Source organism: Crassostrea angulata, chromosome 5 (genome assembly GCF_025612915.1).
Source record: "Crassostrea angulata isolate pt1a10 chromosome 5, ASM2561291v2, whole genome shotgun sequence".
In the NCBI taxonomy this organism is placed as follows: domain Eukaryota; kingdom Metazoa; phylum Mollusca; class Bivalvia; order Ostreida; family Ostreidae; genus Magallana; species Magallana angulata.
In genome coordinates this window covers 45,925,250-45,947,363 of record NC_069115.1, presented here as the reverse complement: position 1 = coordinate 45,947,363, position 22,114 = coordinate 45,925,250, and the positions used below count along the sequence as shown (strand labels likewise).

General features: G+C 34.3%; 2 protein-coding genes and 1 long non-coding RNA gene across 6 annotated transcripts; all 3 read right to left on the bottom strand.

Moving 5' to 3' along the window:
- Positions 1 to 1,100: 1,100 nt before the first annotated feature.
- LOC128183875 (uncharacterized) lies at positions 1,101 to 3,389 on the bottom strand. The gene is made up of 4 exons (XR_008243662.1): positions 3,297 to 3,389; positions 2,644 to 2,672; positions 2,062 to 2,321; positions 1,101 to 1,508 (listed from the first exon to the last, which is right to left on the bottom strand). It is a non-coding gene; the product is annotated as an uncharacterized LOC128183875 (long non-coding RNA).
- A 523-nt stretch (positions 3,390 to 3,912) lies between these two features.
- Positions 3,913 to 6,659, bottom strand: LOC128183874 (wnt inhibitory factor 1-like). Of its 2 annotated transcripts, none has more exons than XM_052853080.1 (8): positions 6,406 to 6,659; positions 6,196 to 6,264; positions 5,757 to 5,867; positions 5,264 to 5,380; positions 5,025 to 5,132; positions 4,737 to 4,841; positions 4,464 to 4,571; positions 3,913 to 4,010 (listed from the first exon to the last, which is right to left on the bottom strand). In XM_052853080.1, the coding sequence occupies exons 2-8, from the start codon at positions 6,242 to 6,244 to the stop codon at positions 3,913 to 3,915; spliced, it is 696 nt and encodes a 231-aa protein (XP_052709040.1). In that variant the 5' UTR covers positions 6,245 to 6,264; positions 6,406 to 6,659. The 2 variants fall into 2 exon arrangements, with proteins under 2 accessions (XP_052709040.1, XP_052709039.1); XM_052853079.1 differs by having other exon boundaries at positions 6,196 to 6,250.
- Positions 6,660 to 8,579: 1,920 nt separating this feature from the next.
- LOC128183872 (uncharacterized) lies at positions 8,580 to 21,961 on the bottom strand. Of its 3 annotated transcripts, XM_052853073.1 has the most exons (3): positions 21,812 to 21,961; positions 9,683 to 15,061; positions 8,580 to 9,149 (listed from the first exon to the last, which is right to left on the bottom strand). In XM_052853073.1, the coding sequence occupies exons 2-3, from the start codon at positions 14,408 to 14,410 to the stop codon at positions 9,147 to 9,149; spliced, it is 4,731 nt and encodes a 1,576-aa protein (XP_052709033.1). In that variant the 5' UTR covers positions 14,411 to 15,061; positions 21,812 to 21,961; the 3' UTR covers positions 8,580 to 9,146. The 3 variants fall into 3 exon arrangements, with proteins under 3 accessions (XP_052709033.1, XP_052709030.1, XP_052709031.1); XM_052853070.1 differs by having other exon boundaries at positions 8,580 to 15,061; XM_052853071.1 differs by lacking the exon at positions 21,812 to 21,961 and adding an exon at positions 17,734 to 17,937 and having other exon boundaries at positions 8,580 to 15,061.
- Positions 21,962 to 22,114: the final 153 nt, after the last annotated feature.

Here is a 22,114-nt window from a genome sequence, read left to right as displayed (position 1 = left end):
GCGCTTATGAACGGTGAACTGTGAGCGAACGCAGAGCGCAAACGCAAGCGCAAAGTGAACGTTGAACGATATATGTACTCTATGTGAACGCAAGATGAACGATTTATTCGGAGTGCCCCGGGCGGTATTGTTACATTATGTTTCGTTGGTAATCAGGAAATAATAACAATAAACTACATGTTTGTATTGGTATAAGCCTAAATTTAATATCATCTGACTAAACAACAAGTGAACACTAAACGAACGCAGTGAGCGCAAGGCGAAATCTTTGTGAACGGAAGGTGGGCGTTTTGTGAACGATGAGCGGGAACGGAGCGGAGAGCGCAAGTGAACGCATGGTGAGCGCACATGAACGCACGGTGAGCCCACGGGAAAATGGGAAAATAAAACATTTCAAAGGACTGAACCCTGGCATCTAACTGCTGTAAAGCAGTTGGATTGGGTGAAAATATCGAGGCCTTGAAACAAGTAAAAAATGTACACAGACTGTTACAGTAATGCATCAACATTCGAGATTACATATATCTCTATTAAATTCAATTACCGTATCTCTGTCATATTTATTTTCAATAATTTGTGATTACATTGGTAGAATTCAATGATTAATCCTCAGTTATACACTGCGCATCATCAGCATTACTTCATGCAGTTTCAAATTGCAGAAAAAAGAACTTTTAAGACACCGACATATTTAAATGTACCGCCGTTATATTGACCTTCAGCACTGGTCCTTGTTATATTTTTTAAACTTTATTGTAAATAAGCTTTTCATGGTATTTTCATCAATAAATTCATTTTCATAAATTAATTATAATGTCTACATGATAATTTTATTTGTTTTTTGTTTATTTTATTAGATTCAAGTTATACGTAGTTTTATCATTTCATGACGTTACTTAACAAAAATGACGTCTGTTCTACATTTTTCATCAAAACAATGCCATATTGTAAACTCCGTTTATAAAAAAGTATGATAGATATCGAAAAAAGAAAAACAATTATGAAAAGCTAAGATTGTACCCTAAATTTTACCAAAATATGGTAATTTTTAATGATAGGGCAATTTTTGATGCTTCGTGGCTCTAGCTCTTTCTTATTCCTTATGTAATTACTACATTTTCATTTACATTGTTTTTTATTTTAAAAATTCCAACAGTTTTGTACATGGAGAACAAAATAAAGATATTCTATATAATTCCTGACTTGTTACACATATTGAACTTAACATGTTAATTAGCACAATATATTTACATACAATTTATCAAGAGACTTTTAAAATGGTATTAATTCATTTGAAATGGTATTCATACATGCAATACAAACATGCATTATACGTTGTCATAATATGGCTGGCTGAAATTAGCCTTTTAACAGATTTGTTAAGAGTTTTATTTATGAATTATAATTACAATATTTTTTTCTATCTTTAATGTAGGTTTAGAGTGTTGTTAAACTAGTATGGTCGTCTGTTTGGTTCTGTTCGTTTCTTTTCTTTTGTCGAATTTCACCTGTAAAACATAATATAACCTTAATATTTTCATGTTCCGACATTGCTAAGTAAATAAAACGGAAATTCCTTCTAAAAGCTATATAAATATTACGTTGCTTTTCATACTGATAAGCGCGAGGTTTACACGGTATAAATTACGTTTAACGTAATTAAGTTACTGTAGTCTGTAATCATGTCCACCAAATTCTTTACATATTTGGCGTAAAAAAAACCCACATGCATTTACATGTATAGAATTATCAATGTTGTACTTTTATGATATATTCAAGAATTTTGGAGTGTGACCAGAATAATATTTTTGTTCATCAAACTTTTTATATTGTCGTCAATATTTTTTAGTATGTCTATTGTACGTAAAGGTAATTTTTTGAAATACATACATTTTATTATGTAGAGAAAAATACGTATAGCGTTAATATCCATAAAATACCCCCCCCCCCCACCCCATTCTACAAAAACAAATGTCGCTTTCCGATAATGTTGTAGTGCATTTCGGCAACAAAATGTCAAAATCTGCAAAGACATACACAAACAATTTTAAACATTCTTACGTTGACATCTTCTGTGCCATCGATTCCGCTGTATAAATCTAACTGCTAAAGGATCTACGTTTTTCAAGACCTCTAATAAAAAGCCCGGATTTAGAAATCTCCTGTTTCGGAGATACTTAAAGTCCTCGCAGATGGAGCTATTGTCCAATACACGGGACTGGAGGATTTTCCTCAGCTCTTCTTTCCACGCTTCGTAATTCTCATCAATGCTCAGGTATTTTTCGTTTAGAGTTTTCAATATATCCTTTTCTTTAAAGAATCTAAAGCGAAAAAAAAAGACTTTTATTCTCCTAAATCATAATTATATTTTACAAACTGGATATACATGATGATATATGGGATAATCTTGACTTTTTGTATGTGTTTTTATTACAAACTCGAAGTTCTGTGGGGAAGAGGTCTATTTGAACGAAAATCGCATTTCAGTGCACTTCACCCCCCCCCCCCTTAAACCTTTACTAATTTTAATTTGGCCTCACAGTTATTGCTCAATATATCCTGAACCATAGGTTAGAGTTTACATGTAATTGCAAAAGTATATAAACAGGTATAATATATGTTGTATAATATTATGATACTTACGATTTCATTTCAAGACCTTAGCAGACCTACTATTAAAAGAAAATAAGAACATTTAAACAGCAGCTCCCTATTCTAAATTGTAAGAAAAAACCCAATAGGATTTCATTTTGTTCAGGAATTCGAAAGATTCCATTGTAAATTATTTTTAATCAAAGATGTATATATTTATTCATCCAGGAAAATAACGCAGATTATAATAAATATTATTATACTTTCATGTTAAATACTGAAATCTGATTGGTTAAGACGCAGTTGATAATCCGTTCTATTACCCTCAGCTTTAGCAACACACTTAGCAACGGGTAACACAACGAATTGTTACATGCGCGTAAATTATGCGCGTACGGTTTCACGTAAAGCAGTAAAAATTCTCTAAAATTAAGACATTCAATATAATAAAATAAATAGTGCCTGTTTGGGAGGATAACAGTTGAAATTGACACCCCTCGAAAACCATTGTCAACCTCCGCTTCGCGTCGGTTGACAATGGTTTCCTCGGGGTGTCAATTTCAACTATTACACTCCCAAACAGGCACTATTTATATCCTCACACCTATTCTCTTTATACCACATGTACATTATTTGTCATTTATTGTAATAAATCAGATCATCTTTAAAGTTGTTAAGAATAATTTTGGAAAACCACAGCTTACCTTCCGCCTCCGTCAATACCCTTTTTATTTAATTTAAAGTTAAACTGCTTTGATAACGTAAACGCATTATTTCGTACCTACTTTTTTCTTATCTCGCACTCAAAGTGAATGATGAATGAACTGGGATTGATTTTTTTCTCTTATCTGTTCTTGCTTTGTATTTTATTTGAATTGCACAATATCACACAATCAATAGTAGCACCAATAACGTTGATAACGTTTGTATTCAAGAGAATTTTTTCACGAACATTTTAAAGCATTATGTTAATTCAATTTTTTCTTATACGTTCATTTGTTCTAAAAAAAAATCACAAACAGTTGCATGAAATTCTAAAAATTACATAAATATTAACGAATTACTTATACTGAAGAGGTATGTATGGTTGTGTCTATTTTTTGACCATATTTATCTCCTTCAGAAAAAAGCTTTGTAAAGAGTAAAGAGGAAAATATTCATAATTGTAATCTGAACTTTTTGAGTTTCTGTATATGGTCAGAATATTATATTTGATGTGCCAAAAACTTCAGTTAATCATTTCACACTTGTTTTGACTTTGGATCACATTTTTGGTTTTTTTTCCAATTTAAAAATCAATCATAAGATATTTCAACTGTTTTAGAAATTTAGAACTAAACACAACAAGTATTTAAATGTTTTTATTGCAAACATTATACAAAAGAGTACCCTCCATCCCATTTTAAGAATAACTGCATCTGGAAAAAAATGAAATATACACGACAATGTTTAGCACGTGGTACATGTATATCAGTATAGGACAAGACTTTGGCATGTGGTGGTGAACAGGATGCTTCATGGGATAGGATACACGATAATGTAAAATACAAAAACATCACCCACATTAAGATAGGATATTGTCAGATATTATCAGATACACGCAAAATAGAATAGGATAATGTCAGAAATTATCAGATACACGCATGGTAGAATAGGATGACGTTGGATATTATCAGATACGTACAATAGGTAGGACATATACACAATAATGCATATAACATGCAAAATAGGATATGATACGCACGATTAGATAAGATACGATAGGATATATACATGATAAGGTAGACTTAAAGAATAATATAACACGAAAGACAAGTCAAGAAAACCTTGCAGGTACTGTGCAGTGTGCATTCTAAGTCAAGTCAAGTTACCTGATGAAATGCATCGAAATCCGTCATCAAAATTCGCCTTGCATTTACAAGTTTTGTTTGGCAAACACATCCCTAAATTCATACAGTCTGAGTCTTTATTACATACCTCTGAAAACAAATATATATAACGAATCTGTAAATTAATAGTAGCGGTAGCGGATACCAGTAGCTATTAAAAATATCAATTCAAACATCAGATCAAAACAACACAAAATTATATGTATAAGGCCCGGCCTTAGTATGACCAGAATTGTGCATTTTTGAGTTGCATACCTTCGCAATGGACACCTGTTATTTCGGGATCAAACTTTCTACATTTGCAGTTTCCATCAATCTCACACAAACCGCCATTTTTGCAATGACTGTTATCCATGCATGCTATAGGAAATAATTTTGATAATAACTGAAATGTATATTTGATAATTGTGATAACTTGTAATATCAATATTTATGACATCAACATATACGCCGGGTCTACAAAGACCTCGGTCAAATTTTTAAAGTTAACTTCATTGATTTGAAATTGACGTCAAAAGGCTAGATCAATCAATTTACATGTACCTGAGCACCAGGTGCCATAAAAACCTGGCTTACAGATACACCTTTTTGGAATTCCCGAACAAGTGCCCGCAAATCCACATGTTCCATTCAGATTGGGATCACAGGAATCTGAAAAATCAATGTAAATAACATGAGTAATTTTTATAAAAGGTGTACATAACTCCTCTTCATATAACAGAGAATATCGATAAAAACATCAAAAAAAATATTTTAATTTTACAGTCGCTCATAAATTTAACCTTCGCAATGGTTACCGTAGTAACCAGTAAGTTGGTATCCTACATCACAAATACACTTCCGGGGAGTACCTAGGCATGCGCCGTGATTGTAACAAGTATCCGGTCCATCACATTCGTCTGCATAGAGTGAAATTAAATTCGATATTAACAATGTGCGGACTTTCAACTTAACATTTGACATTTTCACCCCAGGCATAAAACAAAGCTGATAATTAAGTAAATAAAAGCCTAATGCCATACTGTAACCATTTAAATTCTATAAGATTGATTATATAATTATTCAGAAAAAAGGAATTTTATAAAATATCTAATATTTATCAAATTATCATTATTATTAACAGAATTATCCCCTCATCGCCTTTTTTTCCTATATTAACACCCATATATATATATATATATATATATATATATATATATATATATATATATATATATATATATATATATATATATATATATATATATAGGCCAAATTTATATAGGCCAAATTTACCTTCACAATTTTCACCGAAATACCCCTCAGGACATACACATTTTCCCTCCAAGCAGGAACCACCATTTTTACAGGAGTTTAAAGTACACGTATACTCAAAAGATGGCAAAACTACAAATAAAACATCGGTTATTTTAATTTTTTTCTATCAAATTATACCCCCAAAAAACCCAATTGTCAATTAAATCCGCACGCACGCAAAACAAATGGTACACTCATTGGCTTTGATCTGTTAATACCGATTGATCATAGAATCAGGTTTTAATGTTATTTTGTTGATCAATATGGGTAACATGCTATGGGCGGAATTTGTTAACCCATTGCTCGTTCTGCCTCGTCATAAACTGTGATCAAAATATTTTTTAAAAAATCGTTGATAAAAACATAACTGTGTGAGAAATGTAAAATAATCAAGAAGAAAATTTGAAATAATACGTACCACATATGCTTAGTAAGAAGAGAAGCCGGCTGAAGATGACTGATGTCATAGTGTTCTAAAATTACAAAACTAATCAAATATTTATATTTAAACTTAAGATGCTGTACAAATGCTTAGTTAGCTTTCAGTTGTTTTTTTAAAAGATATCCCCCACACAGATATTTTTATCGCCATAGATTCGTTTGGTGAATAAATTTAAAATTGACATACCTGTCTCTGGTGAAAGAAGGAGCACGTGCACGTTGGTCGCTACCCTCCTCCTGGTTCACAACAGATGTTGCGACATATTTCTTTAGCACTAAAACATCCTTTTTACATTCATGTTTTTCTAAGTGTAAACGAAGTTATTTCCAAATATTGTAAACTATATTACGTGAATCCTTTAGTAATGAAATATTCGTCAGTATTACAGAAATTTTACAGTTAGGGTTATAGGCTGTCAACACGCGAGTAACGCTTTCCTGCCCGAATATTGTAATCTGCTGAATTACAACCAAAGCACGCTTACAATATGTAATTCGTTATACATATTGCTTAAAAAGTGTGTTACATTTGAATAAGCCATTGCCTTGAATATTTTTTACAATATCTGTTAATCAAAACTCATCTTGATTTCAAAGGAAGTACGTGGTTTTAAGTTAACATGTCTAAAAAAGACAATTTAATAAAAAAAATTGTCCATCCTAGCGAGAATCTTTATTAAATAAGAAATTCCGATTATAATTAGGTAAATATGCAGTGTAGCACTGGATGTAATACTGTTTATCACTCACTCTGATGCTGGCGATTACAGTCCTAGGACAACAAAGATGTGTACAATTAATGCATCTATACGGACTGAAATATCACTCTTTCATTGGTTTAAACATGACACGTGACTGCCGCATATATCTTTTAGTCGGTCTAGTGAGAATTAGTATTCGTCTGTATGGCCGACACTTCGCCTACTCATGTCAACATTTCATAATATTTAATATAAAATCCATGCTCCGTAATTTTGTTAAATATTTGGAGTAATTGCCCTTAGAAAATACATTAAATTAAAGTAGTTGCCTTTTGATTTGACATCATGTTTTTGTGTCTGGAGCAATATAGAATGGTAGTGTCGAGATTTGCTCAAACCTCCTTGGAGGAAAGGGAGAAAACAAAATTAAACAGCATGTAAAAGAACAAGGGTGCAGCGAAGATTTTCAAATACTATTTGAAAGGTGAGACTGAGATTTTGAGGAGATCGGCTGTGTCAAATTTGACGAGATGTAAGCAACTTTTATTCGTGTGTTTATCACTTCCCATGAAATAAATTTTCGCTTGTCCTTGGCTTCGCCTCGCCGTCTCTGAGACTGATCAACCCGGTATATTTCTATAGTCAGTCAGTAACAAACCTAATAAGTGATAATATGCCTTTGAACTATAGTATATCATTCTATTTTCTACATATAATTTGTATGTATTATTTAAATCAAAGCAAATTATATATGAGTTTGAGTATGAATTTATAATTAAAAAATAGGTAAGTTTTTTATGTTATTTGTTTCCTTTACGTTGATATAGCAATAACATCATGAGTTACTTCTCTTTGCTAGTTAATTGACAAGATCTTTAATTAATACGATTATATATCCTCAGATGTAGAAGAGTATTACCATCTTTGATTTGTGAAACTTTGTTTATTAATTTAACTCCATGTAAGCGATTTTTACAATTAAAAGGTAAAAGATTAACTGGTGATCAATCAACCCTCTTACACATGGCTCTATCGCGGTGATCGTTCGCTTGGTAAGCGGTTGGAAGTTCTTAGGTAGAAATCCTGTCACAAGCAAATACTGTCATACACATACCTTAGAGGATATTAATAACTCAGCTCCATCTTCCCTTTTAAATTTTGAGGATATCAGTCAAAGTATTTAAATATACAAACTCTTCAAGACATTTAGTAAAATATTATTCATTTAGAGAGTTATCAATTGTATAGCAATATGCTAAGCAAGTTTCTTAATCATGTAGCAAAATAAGATTTCAACTCGATGATTTGAAACTGAACCATGCATTATCACACAGGTCTGATTCTGTCACTACTAGAACCTCTCCCCCAGCCTCTACCTCCTCTCGATTCTTATTGAAACCCTGTTTCAGCCGTGCGTTTGATGTGAAACTCATTAAATTCTATCGTGATGAGGTTATAATCGTTTCATTGAAGCCCAAACTGTGTATAATTATAAAGTTGCACTCCTCCACGATTCTCTGGCATATGGCTAAAACTTGCCATTTTAACCTGGATATTACAGCAGAAGGTAGACTCCTGAAATAACCCAATGATAACCCTACTTTTATGTGTCATTGCTGATAATATATACTAGTGGCCGAGAACACAGACAAAAAGCAACTCAATTTTTTTTGTGTTTTATTTTCTGCAATTCAGTTTGTGAATTCTATATCTGAACAAAACAAATTAATTATTGTGAAAAAAATTTCCACTATATATTAAAATAACATGATGTTTTAAGAGGTATATATTCTAAAATATATGTAATGTCATGACAAAAAATAATACTAGTACACGAAATAGTAGATGATAAATTTTACTGATCCTTTAAACATTATCAATTAGCCGGCTTAAAATAAAAGGTAACGGAATACGAATCATCATATTCATAAATGTACATGTGTTACAATATTTATTTCTGAACTGCATATTTTTACTTTTAATATAAACTTTTCAATGCCAATCAAAATATAAGATATAAATGCAGTGATTTGTAGTCGATTTTTTCGCAGAGAATGTAACACATATCCTGCAGTCCAAGAAAAATTAAACATAAACAGATAGCAACAGGGTTAGTAAACATGATTTTTACAGAATGCCAGCGATGTCTTCATGGTGATGATTCGGATCTCTTGTGGGAAGGGCGGATTCTACCAACTACCTGATGCTTAAACTATCTGCTAGTGATTCACTACAAATAGTAAAAAGAAAGAAAATCACTAAAGAAGGTTATACTTGTGACAAGAAATACAAAGACAGAAAAGAAACAACTAGATTATAGTGAAAAAAATGCAATGCATGCAAGACAATTTTGTATTGCGTTGTGGATATACCTTTTCGAAAATTCTTAAAATTAAATTTGAAACGCGTTCATATAATTGTTGCCTATGTCACAATGACATATAATAATAATATACAGTACTATCGGTAAGATTTTTGAAAAAATCCATTTTTTCGTGAGAAAAAGACGCAATTCATCTTAGTTGTATAAATTGACTGATTGCATAGATTGAATGAAAATTAAACTATATATTAAGTGATAAATTTGATAGCTACCAAATTCATACGAATATAAATGTGTTGGAACAGTTAACATTTTGTTATAAACGCTATCGTAGCTATTAGATTCATTCCTTGGATTGTGTAAAGGTTAAAAGTGCAGCATGAATTAAAGATTGTATTGCTAAAATATCACAGATTATCGTATGCAGACAGAGGACGTACGTCGGACTTCTTTTCATCGTTTTGCTTTATCTCCCTTGATTTTGGTCTGGACTTCCGACCTGATACTGCACGCTTTGGGGTCAATTTTGGAGTAGACTTTTCTTTGTCTGACTCCTTCTTTGTGGGACGGTCCTTTTTCTGGGGAGAAACAGTTGCCTTGGTTTGTCCACCCGATGCTGTCTCACTTTCGTCTTCCTTGTCGTGTTCAATTGACATGTACCTTTGTCGAATGTAAACAAACGGTTTTGCTTTCTGTGGTTTCGGAGAATCTTTTTCTGGATCAGGTTCCGTTTTTGGCAATTGTTTTGGTTCTCTTCCTGTCGTTTTGGGTAGGTTTTTTACAGGGTCAGGACACTTTTTCTTTTTTGAAAAAAGCTTCTGCATGAAACTAACATTCGAATTCGCTTTTTTCTCAGTTGGTGTAGGTTTCTTTTCCGAATTACCTTCCGCCTTCTCCTGCAACTTTTGAGGAGAAGAAGGCGTTCTATTCGGATCAATCTTTAGAGAGGAAAAGTCCATTTTTGCGTCAGTCGAAATATTTGAACTTTCTGATCGACACGAAATTACTGACGCTGTTAATTCAGACTCTGTAGAGGAGGTCATTGAGGTATTCAAAAGCACATTTCCTTTCGGAAATTTAGGATTTAAAACGGGCGTTTTATCCAAAGAGGTATTGCTTCCTTTGTGGACAGGAATACGGCTTGGAGATTTTTGTTGGGAATGTTTGCTTTTATATTTCTGATTTGGCACTGTTGCAATTTTTCCTGGAGCAGAATTAAATCTTGACATCTTATTTCCAGCATGGGGACTCCCAATAGGTAAGGTCATACTTTCGTTTCCATCACACGATGTTTCTGATTTTTCTGCAGGTTCATCTGAAGGAGATAATGTTTTTCCCTTCAATGTAGTTATCGGTTGTGGTTTTCTGTCTCTTTTTTGTGTTTTCCCAGCACTAGTTGACTGTGTTAATAATTGTTGTACATTTCTTTGTCGTCCTTGTTCAGAAGTATCCGGCTGTGCATTCAAATTTTCTTTTGAAGATAACTGGTCGTTTGAAGTTTTCCATGGCACATCGGGCATGTTTTTTTGAGTTGGACTTTGTAATCTCTCAGACACTTTTTGTAATTTTGAAATACACGCAGCCATTTTACCTTCCGCAAGTGTCGTTGAATCTGTTATAGTATTAGCATCTGTTACTTCTATTCTCGGTGTCATTGTAAACTTGTTTGCAGTATCTGGAATTGGTTTGTTACCGAAAACATTTTCAGCAATTTGTCGAGAACTACTAAAAGTACTTGTAGCTTTATCAGATTTTGCAATGTAAAATGTCATTGTTCCCTTTGAAAACAGATGACGAATCGGTGTTGATGTTTCCTTTTCAAACGTCAGTTTGGGTTGAGTATTGGTACATACATCGACTAACTCTTTGCCTTCCTTATCTTTACGTTTTGAGTGTTTCCACACTTCGGGTTCATTTGGATCATGATCTTGTGTTTGCGGAATAGTAGTTACGAATGTTTGGGTGGCTATTTCAGTATCTGATGTATAGTCCATTGATGTGTAATCATCCACCATTTCTATATGGTCTTCAAAATCGTGAATAGATGGTTCCGATGATACAAGATCGAAGGCAGATTCTGGTATGAGGAAAAGTTCGTCGCCTTCAAGTTCACTCAAAAGTCCGATGTAAGGCAGAGACTCGGTTGAGGTGGCCATATCACAACATTCGATCGGTCTTTGATCAAACTCGCGTGAAGTACCTATTGATTTGTCAAAAAGGTTAATCATTGACGTTTGTGTTGAGATTTCTGTAAACGTCATCGAAGACTGGCCAAATGACATAGCCATTGTTCCACGTTCCTGAACATCTGGAGGTGAGGGATTTGTGGCCATATCCACCCTTTTTACAAAGTCCTCTAAACTAACATTTGTTGACTTATGCACTGGGGTTAATACTCGTCCACCATACACATCGTTCAACGAATTGCAATGCGAGAGAGTGTCCGATGTACCTATGCCTGCATCCGAAAACAGTTTAACGTCAGTGTTGGTTTCTTTGGTTTCGGTAACCATCTCAACGAATGTCTGGGCGTCTTGGCATTTCAATCTTTCTGTTAAAGTTTCATTATCCTGGACAATAATCGTTGTTTCTGTGGTTGAATCTTTAAATTTGACTATTTCTGTGTGTGTCGCTTGGTCCATCAAAACCACCGGGTTTGTTTCAACACACGAATCAATAGTTGCTGGTCGAGGAGGTGATATACCTGTGTTGACAAGAACAGGATTAAAAGTTTCAGTCCATTGGTCAGTACTTGTCACCTTAGTGGTGCTTGTTTCTTTATCAGAAAATTGCAAAGAACAGGTTTCTGTACTCGATTCTACCATAGTTGGGCTTAGAGGAGGAAGCATCTCGGTCAAACTCGATTGACTAGAGAGTTTGTCAATGGATCCGCGGCTATCTGAAGATCCTTTTCCTTTAAATAGCTTTAGCAAACCCCCATGCCACGATTTTCTGTTTTCGCTCGACCCTGTCTGATTTGGTTCCCATTGGTCAGTTTGAATGCAAGAGCTGGCAACATTTGTAGGCATCGTGGAAGTGTTTACATCTCTTTGATTTGGTGTAACTTGAAGGCCCTGGTCTGTTACAGACACAGGTGTCATTTCGGTGCCACTGTCTATCATTTCACAACTAACAGTGAAAGTTGATCTTTCTGTAGTTGACGGTGGATCCGTCCAAGTCTCAGCGGTAGTGAATGAAATTGTTGGCATAGACGTTTCACTATCCATAAAGTTGATTTTAACAGTTGATGTACCTTTGTCAGTCTGTCCTGCATAATCCGTTCCTACATTTTTCGTAATTTGAGTTACTTTTGGTGTTTGTGTATCCGATGTTCTGCTTTCTACTTTGGTTTGTATTTCAGAATCTCGAGTTCGAACCTGATATGTACACGTAACGGCATTTCGTGTTGGGACAACTGGCTTCATTTCCACAGTTGTCATAGTAGTCGTATCCCGTGTACTTTTCTTTGGTATTTTCTCCTCTATGGTTTCAAAGATGATGGGATCAAGTGCAATTGTCTTGGTCTCTGGTTTGATTATCGGTACAGACCCACAAGAAAGACTTCTCTCAGGAATATTGCGCAGATTCGGAACAGAGAGGCTTAATTCGTCTACGCTCTCATTTGACATAGAAAGATCGGTTTGTACTCTCCTGCTTCGAATTAAGCTACGTCTCCTTCTTCGCCACTCTTTCGGATTTGACTCTGGTGCATCCAGTACAATAACATCTTGGACGCACGGAGCGGTGTTATAGTTCGAGGCTGCAATATTAACCTCAGACTGTAGATCTTGGCAGCACTTTATACAAATACCGGACCCTTTGCATCCGACATCTGAGAAAGTTTGCATGCAGGCGTCAACAGTCGGTATTGGAGTTAGGGATCGGAGACTAGCTTGTGAGTCTACCCTGTTGCCAAGGTAGTTTGCCACCTCTGACGTGTAACTGATTTCCATTTCCGAGACCACAGATCCTGATTCCGAATAGCTTTGAATACTGTTTTCTTTCGAGCTTTTAGTCCAATCGTCGCTGAAATAGTCGTCCGTTTGACATCCAAAGGAATTTTTCTGAAGGTTGATTGAATATTCTGAATTTTCATTTTCATCTGCATTTTCGTTAATGGTCAGCTTTCCAAATTTGACACCACCTGGAATAAACTTAATCTTGGTCGTAAAATTCATTACATCTTCGGGTAGATCTGGGAGAGTTGGCTGCATTAGAGACATTAATTTATTTTGCATCTCTTTCTTTAAGAGCAACATTTCTACCCCTTTGTCTCTCATAATGATATCTGTCAAGTTGCAAGCATTTTGAAGTCCATCCAAATTTTCTTGCAGCCAATCTTTATTTTCTAGAAAGGCCATGATATTCTCCCCAAAATACGAATCAACTTCTTTTAATAATTCTTTTTCAGTACTTCGGACCTGTTGAATGTAGCTGATAGCTAAGTCCCGAATATTGTCTCTGGTCTCTTTTAATATTGTCTCGCACTGATTCATCACGTTTATGCGTTCTTGGACAACATCAAATCTGCTTTTGCAGTTATTTAACAAGGACTCTAGGGAAGATTTATACTTTGAGTATCCTTCGCTGAATGAACATATTTCATGGTCTCGATGTTCTTGAAAAGTACACACAACACATATACAAGCATCGCAGGGCTCGCAGTAGAATCTAACAATTTCATCGGGGTGGACCTTGCACTCGATGTCTTTCTCGCCTTCAACGTCAATAAGGCTATGATGTTGAGTCACCTTTGTTGTCAAGTGCAAATCAACACACGCTTTGCACAACAACTTGGAACAATCAAGACACTTGGAACAAGCATCGTTACTTCTAACGGTGTGACAAATCTCACACGGTGGTATTTTCAATGGCTGCCGCCTGTCAATCACTTCCGTAAGGTTAGCCAACAGAAAGTTGTCAGGTAGACGTCTCACGCCACCTGTCGGTATTTCCGTCCGCTTGCGACAGAGAGGACATGTAACATGGCGGTTGTATAGGGAATACCGAGAGCGCGTGTTTTCCGAATCCACGTGCTGTTGTATACAGTCGGTACAGAATGTGTGTAGACATGTCAGTGTTTTTGGACTTTTGTAGGGTTCCAAACATATTTTACAGTGTAGAAATTGGTCACTAATTTCTTGCATCAATTTATTGTTGGTCGCCATGGCTTCCACAGATGTCCTACCAAGAATATTACTCAGATATGATTATTTCAGTTAGCGTTTTGAACACTGAATTTGGCACATTTTTGCAGTTCAGTAGTATGGAGGATAGAAATATCATTGAATATTTTCCATTTTCTGACGTCACAGATTACTGCTTCCAGCTGATTTATGATTGACTACAGTATTTTTTATATTGGCAGCATTGATAGAGATTGATCTTTTATCATCTTACATCTTCCTCTCATATTAATAAGTCATAAGGGCTCCAAAAACAGCTCAGATAAACCAAACAGCGGGGTCACCTCAAGTCATAGCATCTACAGAAAATGCGTCATATCCACGGTTTCTGTTTCAACGTTATCGTAAAACTCTATCTTTTTAAACTTTTTTCAAAAAATAGTGATTGATGCTATTTTGAGGGTTCGTTCCTTGTCAATTCCAATTTCTAACGGATATGCATTCTATCAAACAGCATCAAACGTTTCCAAGATCCCTGCTTTATTTCATTCAGGCGCGTTCAGTTGTAACTGCGGTAGAGGGTGTACGTTTTTGTAGTTTATGAGTTGGCGGGTCTTGCTATATAGCGTGTTTTTCTGTTTCCGTCATGTGAATGATGACTATCCTTCGGTACTGGTTATCAGTTGCTGTAACCTGGAAATAAAAACAAAAAGTACCTATAAAGTAAACTAAGTAGAATTATATAAAAACCAAAGTCATTATTTAACCTCGTCAAATCAATCTGTCTGCGTGTTCATATAGCTACAAATAATCATCTTGTACCTTTAAAAAAAAGTGCTTTTAAATAACTAAATCATAATGTACAAACTTTCATTGAAATATTTACCTAATCAAAAATATATTATTCAAATTCCTAAATAAATAACGTTATACATTGCTATATGATGTGTATTTGATGGTTGCATAGTTTTATTATTTCATTTTAATTGATACTTTTATACATAAAACTATAGGTGTACAATTTTTGTAATTGATCAAACTTAAGCTGGGACTAATCGGATTAAATGCACACTTTCAAATACCGGTATTTGTAATACCTTCAATACATATCCAGCAATGCTTGTAATAAACTTAATACCCGAAACAACACAGAATTGTTTTTTGCCTAGTTAAAACGCAATATTGTAAATATCTACCAAACGTAAGAAATTTTAGGGAGCGCAGCTGATCTTCATTGCCCTCATCTGCGATTTAAGCCTGTTCTATAAAGTTTGGGGTGTCAGAATATTTAAAACTCATCATGTTTAACCAAAGCTAACAAATCATCTAGAGTTATCACTTGATCTCTTGCCCTAGACTTACTTTTGATGTAAATTAGCCATGTAACGAAGAATTCGAGAAGATTCATGGCAAGGCAATCTGGTAGGCGTATGGCAAAGTTTGATAAAAAAGGAAGAAGCATTTCCCAACATCAAGCTTAAACTGAGTTAATTAAACAAGAAAACAAGATGAGGAAATTCGTTACGTTAATTTCAATTCACAATTTTTATCGTGTTACTGTTTTAACAATATTTATAAATCAGTTGTGCAACACTAAAAAACTCGTATGTATTTTTTTTAAACTTCTGTAACCTTTTAAGCAGACACTGATTGGTCGTCTGTGCAGTAACAATGAGCGATTACATACACGTGTTCGTAATGACAGAGAAAGATTCATTCATGATACAAAGATTCATCATACATCATGCTTATTTGTGATCTATTCTTAGAATATTTATGTATTCTTAATTACCAAAGTCTCAGAGGAAATGGTGCATGTCAGTGTACATGTTAAGTTGGGTTAACATTGCCATTAATTTTTTTGAAAACTGCATTGAAATAAACTCAGTGTTCACGCCATGCTTTCACTTCTGTTGTAACTTTAGACAAGCCAGATACACAAACAAACCCATAAAATATGACTAATTAGAGGTGAGTTAAACTGTCTGTATATTTACAGGAACTTTGACTAGAACACTGTCTGTAACCACAGGTATTGCCAGCCTGCCAGGTAGCAAGGGAACAAAAATAAGCAGATGTACAGGGGAGAGGAAAATGTTTTCCTCCCGTGTCGATAGATAGATCGCTGAGATACAGTCGATGTCGAGGAAGTGCTCGCGATAGGGTCTCACCTGAAACGTTTTGATGAGAGATACAATGTCTTTATTAACATATGGTGTATCTATCCCATCGACATTGCCGAAGAATCCTGGTACCTTACTGTATCAATGCTTCCGAGAATCGAGATGTATTGATATCTAAAATTATGAGAATATGTTATTGCGTCTTTGATAATGAAATTCCACAAGAAGAAAAATATATTTTTGTAAGACGTTATCTATATGATTGTACGCGTCTATCGCAGTCTAATTCTTGGTGAATCTCTTCGAATATATCCTCCTACACTCGTAGCACTTGAAGCATTGTACACGAATGTCGTAAAAACACATCTGAAGTGAAGGTCGTGCATTAATGTGTCTACATAATTCTTAATGCGCATGCCAACAGAAGTCATCAGATGTTGAGTCATTCATTAGATGACGAATACAACAGACAGATGAATGGATTACAGCAATGGTGATATTTCCGGTGTCGATGCTTTTGAAATCGCGATTTTATTTTGTTATGTTGTTAAAAAAATTTAAATATATTCATTAATTTTTTCATGTAAAATAATCCTGTGATTATATTAAAATGGATACTAGAAATGCCGATGTTATAGATGGTAACACATGAAAAAAAAATTAATCGAACACCTGCATGCATTTTCTTATTTTCTGCTAACGTTAAACCGATGACCTATAAAAATAACGTAATATCCAGATGCTGCAATGCTGAAACTGAGAATGACGAAAATCCAACCAAACTTTTATCTTTTCAAATGTCAATGGAGCATACAAGAGGGCATCTTTAGATTTTATCTTCTGTTCACAGTAATCTTAAAAAATGCACGTAACCTGACAATTGAATTTGTTTGATGGTTTGAAAATTAATTATCTGTTATCAGCCTTAGTAATAAAAAGGTTAGGTTACTTAAAAGTCGGTTAGCTTTCAACTAACACGTGTTCGGTAAGTTTTTCTTTAGCTGTAATCGAACGAATTATTTGGCAAAATTTCTCGAAGACAGAAGGAAAATATAGTATACTGATATATAAATTTGCTCTAGCTTTATCAAGCTTCCAAGTATTTCATACGGTTAAAAGAAATAAGGATATGCTGATCATAACATCTAGAGTCCAACACCTGAGAGGCTCACTGAATCCTATACTAAGAGGCAATCATGCCAAATCACTTCGCATGTATGCTGCTGAACAAATATAACTCACCCTATATCAAAGACGGAATCAGTTGATAAAATCCAACTCATTAAAAGGTGGAATTAAGAGATATTTCCCTTCAAATCAAAACGCAAATCGCAACTCAGCAGGATGCAAACCCTCTTTAATAAGTTTATGAACAGGGTGTGATCGTTCGGGGAAGCTTTTCTGAAGGTATCTATCGTATATTTGCTGACAGTGAGACAGAAGGGTTATATATAGTGGGGGAACCTTTGGTAAACATCCCACAGATTAAGAGCTACATTAAGAAACTTGCAATCTGTCGGAATCACCCACCACTTCGGTGCATCACTGCACGCGGCCGACGCTCGGATGATAACGTAAGGATTAGAGGGTCTCCGAACGTCCGTATCGTATCTGTTGCCCAATTCTACAATGTATTTCCGCTTCCAAAAGATATAAAGACAAATCTTAGATAAACTTATATAAGATTTTTTTCTTCAAAATATCTTAATCTCTATATAAGATATAAAATCTTCTTTGTATACGTTAAGCTTCTTACTTCAAAAGCTAGCATCGATCTAGATCTATTCTCTGAATTAAGTCTATAGAATTAATTTTTTAGAAAGGTTAGAAAATGACTAATTTTATAAACCGACATGAAAGTTGGAATGTATTTTCATTAAAGTTGCATTTGTTGGATAAATAAAACATTTCAGTTCATTGTATACACATTCTTGAATGGATGTAAATTAAATTGACGTAGACTTGTAGATTACATATTTGAAAAAGAAGAAATTATCACAACGGCTTCAAATTTTTTTTACGATGAAACTCTTTTACATTTAAATTTTTACATCCTTTTTATTTGTTTTAACATATTAACGGACGTCAAAAACGACAAATGTGTACTTTTCAATTAGCAAACGAGTACATTTTTCCGTTTTCGTTCTTTCTAGTTGTTGCATGTTTCTTTAAATCTGGAAATGTTAATTAAATACTGTCTAGTTTTGTAGAGATTTTAGATTTGAATGAGTAAGATAGGAAAAGATGCCAAGATCCAAATTAATCCTGTATTCTGAATCACTTCACAACTCAAATTTGCAATGTTTTTGTTATGTATACTCCTGTAAAGTTTTGATATATGACTAAAAACACGGAGCTTTTTGTATATTATAAAAGATGTATTGCTCCTTAGAGTACAATTCTGGCATTTTGAAAAACGAGAAATATTCATCTAAAAGCAAATTGCCGTGTGAATAATTGCGAGATATTTATAGGAATGTTACTCCTTTAACAAATCAAACATAATAAAGAGAAAACTTTTATCACATCGAATAGGCAACGTCCATTCCTACTAAATTCCACCATTTCTGTGTTGAGCATCACAAGAAATGCGAATTCCTCGACTTCCATTGATAAGGGCGAGACTGACAAATAATTTCGTTTTGTGTGTTTCCAGAATCCTAAATTTCATACAAAACATTTTGATAAGGACCAGTAGATGAGATATGTCAATATTTATTCATCTGCTCGTTGGGTCGCTGAATATGAAACATACCACATCCTCACCCCCGAAGATATCTCAGATATTGATATCGCCGATGCAATTATGATAAGGTTTCCCGTTATTTTTAAAAACACAAGAACACACACATTTGAACATGCTGTAAAAATTTGGTCCCATCAAAACGCATGTTTGAGAAACAGGTGCCCGTTTGATTGGATCTGTGGATACACAAACTGTGCGTGTTTTCTAACCCCCGCAAACATGCATATGTTTCAATAGAAAAACAGAAGGATGGCAATATGCAATTTTACAGTACCTGTTTCACCCTCGTCAGAGCCAGTTTGGATTCTATCAATAGGTTTGCCCTTTTCATATAGAAACATATGAACATCTGCTATTTGAATTATTTTCAATAATTTATGATTATTTCATGATTCCTTCAACAACATAGTGAACAAAACTTTTTCATGCCCTCATGATATGATAAACAATGGAAATAAGATTGCATCCATTTTTAATGGATTTTGATGCTTTTAATAATTGTTAGGATTCTTCTTATTGTTTGCACATTTGTATCATACAAACATTTAATGTTTAATTTGTTTTATAATCCAAACATTTTAATTAACACATTTGCCCTTTGAGAACCTCAGCACCTTTATCAGCCAAAAAAATGGCTGTCTAAAATATCGTGCCAATCTTGCGTCATATAAAAAAATACATTATCCTAACATATCGGACATAGATTAGTGATGGAGCCAATAACATATTAGACGTTGATTTAAAATATTGCAGAAACTAGGTTCCAAGTTTTATGAGGCGAATTTATATGTCAATATTTTTTCTTAACATCAAAGATTTATGAAGATCGTTCTACTCAATATTGTAGCTTGAAAAAAAAAGTATCCGTAGCTTCTTGTTATGTTTTGCATATATTTCACTGATTAACAAGCTAATGTATTGTAAATTAAAGAGTGGGTGGTGGTAATTTCTTTCATAATTTAAAAACGTTTAAAAAAAACCGATATTCTAAAATATGGAAGATTCAAGCAAGTACTCTACAGGCATCACTCACTATAGAGAAAATATAGTGCTGGTTATATCGTTTAAAATTATAATGTAACACATGTTGTATAATATCCCTACCCACTCATAATTATACAATTTGTTGAATGGATGCCAGAACAAAATAATCCTCTTTTCTATGTCTTTTGATACCTCATCACGCATAAATTAACTCATTTATTTCAAAATGAATTTTAGAAGTCGGGGAAGGGGATGCATGTAGCATATTCTATCCTACAGCAGAGTAAACTACAATATGACTATTTGATTATTGCCATATTGATTTCAGCTCCAAAACAGAAACTTAGGTTCATATTTGTCAGTTAGCTAATAATTCATTTTAAATATAACAAGTTTAAGAAATATTTGCATTGTTAATAATGACATTGACCCCGATACCAACTGTAGACGATAAAATTCATCGTTCACAAGAAAACTGCCATTTGTGACAACCTGTTATACATCAGGGTCATCAATAATATTTCTTTGGCAGAGAACACAAGAAATTCCTCCCGATACGATGCAGTGTCAGTTTTTCTATGAAGAACTGCGGAACCCTACTGGTTTTCATGAGGAAACTTGTCAAATCTCGAAACTCGATGCGAGAATCTCGTCCAACTCTCGGCCATAAGCACAGCGGTCAGTGGAAGCAGTAGATACACAAAGATGTTCCCCTAGATAATGTGTTTAAATTTGCTTCGTTGCTACAGATTTAGTACCACCGATTTGACAGTAAATACATATCTTAAATCGTGAAAAAAAAAACTCTCCAGGTATGCCGAGCAAAATACAATAAAATCAAAGAAGTGGATGATAAGGTCAGGGATTGAGTGTCCGATAAGAGAAAAAAAAACATACTGAGAAACATTTAACTACACATTTTATGCTTGATAAAAATGATGATAGGTTCTATTTTAAAAAGCATTCCGAACGCCCAGCTTTGAAAATAGTTATATCTGAAGATGGTATTGCCCAACACATGGAACCATCTGATATAATGAATAGGATAGTGATTCGGAATGTTGTTAGCCCTAATGTAACATGACAGTCACTGTTACAGCTCATTTTTAACATCCGAACAGAAATACATGTATACATTGTATCAATGCTCAGATTTATTATATAACATGCAATGAAATTCCATCAATCTTCAGATATTTTATAGTTTATAAAGATGTTTAATAGTACAGAACCTAGCTGTTCTTAAATAAATGATTTGATTTATGAGAAATTCATGATAATTATAACGTATATATCGGATCAAAAGTCACAGAAAGATGACGCTGTATCAATATCACTTATTTATATATAATTCTGTGAAGTCTACAATTTGTATAATAAAAAAATGGGGAAAAAATATACGTACACATTTTTAACAAACCGTACAAAAGCAACTGTTCAATTCGAATTACCAATGCCAGAACTACATAGAGGTCAAAATTATAATTAAAACATGTACATAAAAAAATCAGCACGGTAATTAGGATTTCAAACAACTATCATGCAAGGTAAATAATATATCTTAGTAAGAATAAACAAGCTTTGACTCACCTTTTCGCAGGCTCCAGAGTGACCGTTGAGCCCTAGAGTCACGCTGGCTGGAGTGGTATAGAGGCACCGCTCGCCTTGCTTCTCTCAGAAGCGCCAACTTCGCTGATTGACGCTGCTGATGCTAAGGTAAGCCAGTTATATAAACGGACAAACACAAGAGGATGGAGGTATATACGAATCGAGATAGTGAGTCAACGCGCCAGTGGTAAGGGATTCTACACGCGGCGTTGTGAGCTTCTGGCTCCTCAGATTCGCAGGTTTTTTAACTATTTTTTGAATAATTAAAAAGCAATCAGTTTTTGA

Bases quoted from the DNA above. Each gene is read 5' to 3' on its own strand.
- LOC128183872 (XM_052853070.1), bottom strand. From the start codon at position 14,410: ATGGCGACCAACAATAAATTGATGCAAGAAATTAGTGACCAATTTCTA.
- LOC128183874 (XM_052853080.1), bottom strand. From the start codon at position 6,244: ATGACATCAGTCATCTTCAGCCGGCTTCTCTTCTTACTAAGCATATGT. The intron at 4,572-4,736 runs GTATGCAACTCA...ATTTGTTTTCAG, and splicing joins AACAGGTGTCCATTGCGAAG to AGGTATGTAATAAAGACTCA. The intron at 4,011-4,463 runs GTAACTTGACTT...ATTTTTTTCCAG, and splicing joins ATTTCGATGCATTTCATCAG to ATGCAGTTATTCTTAAAATG.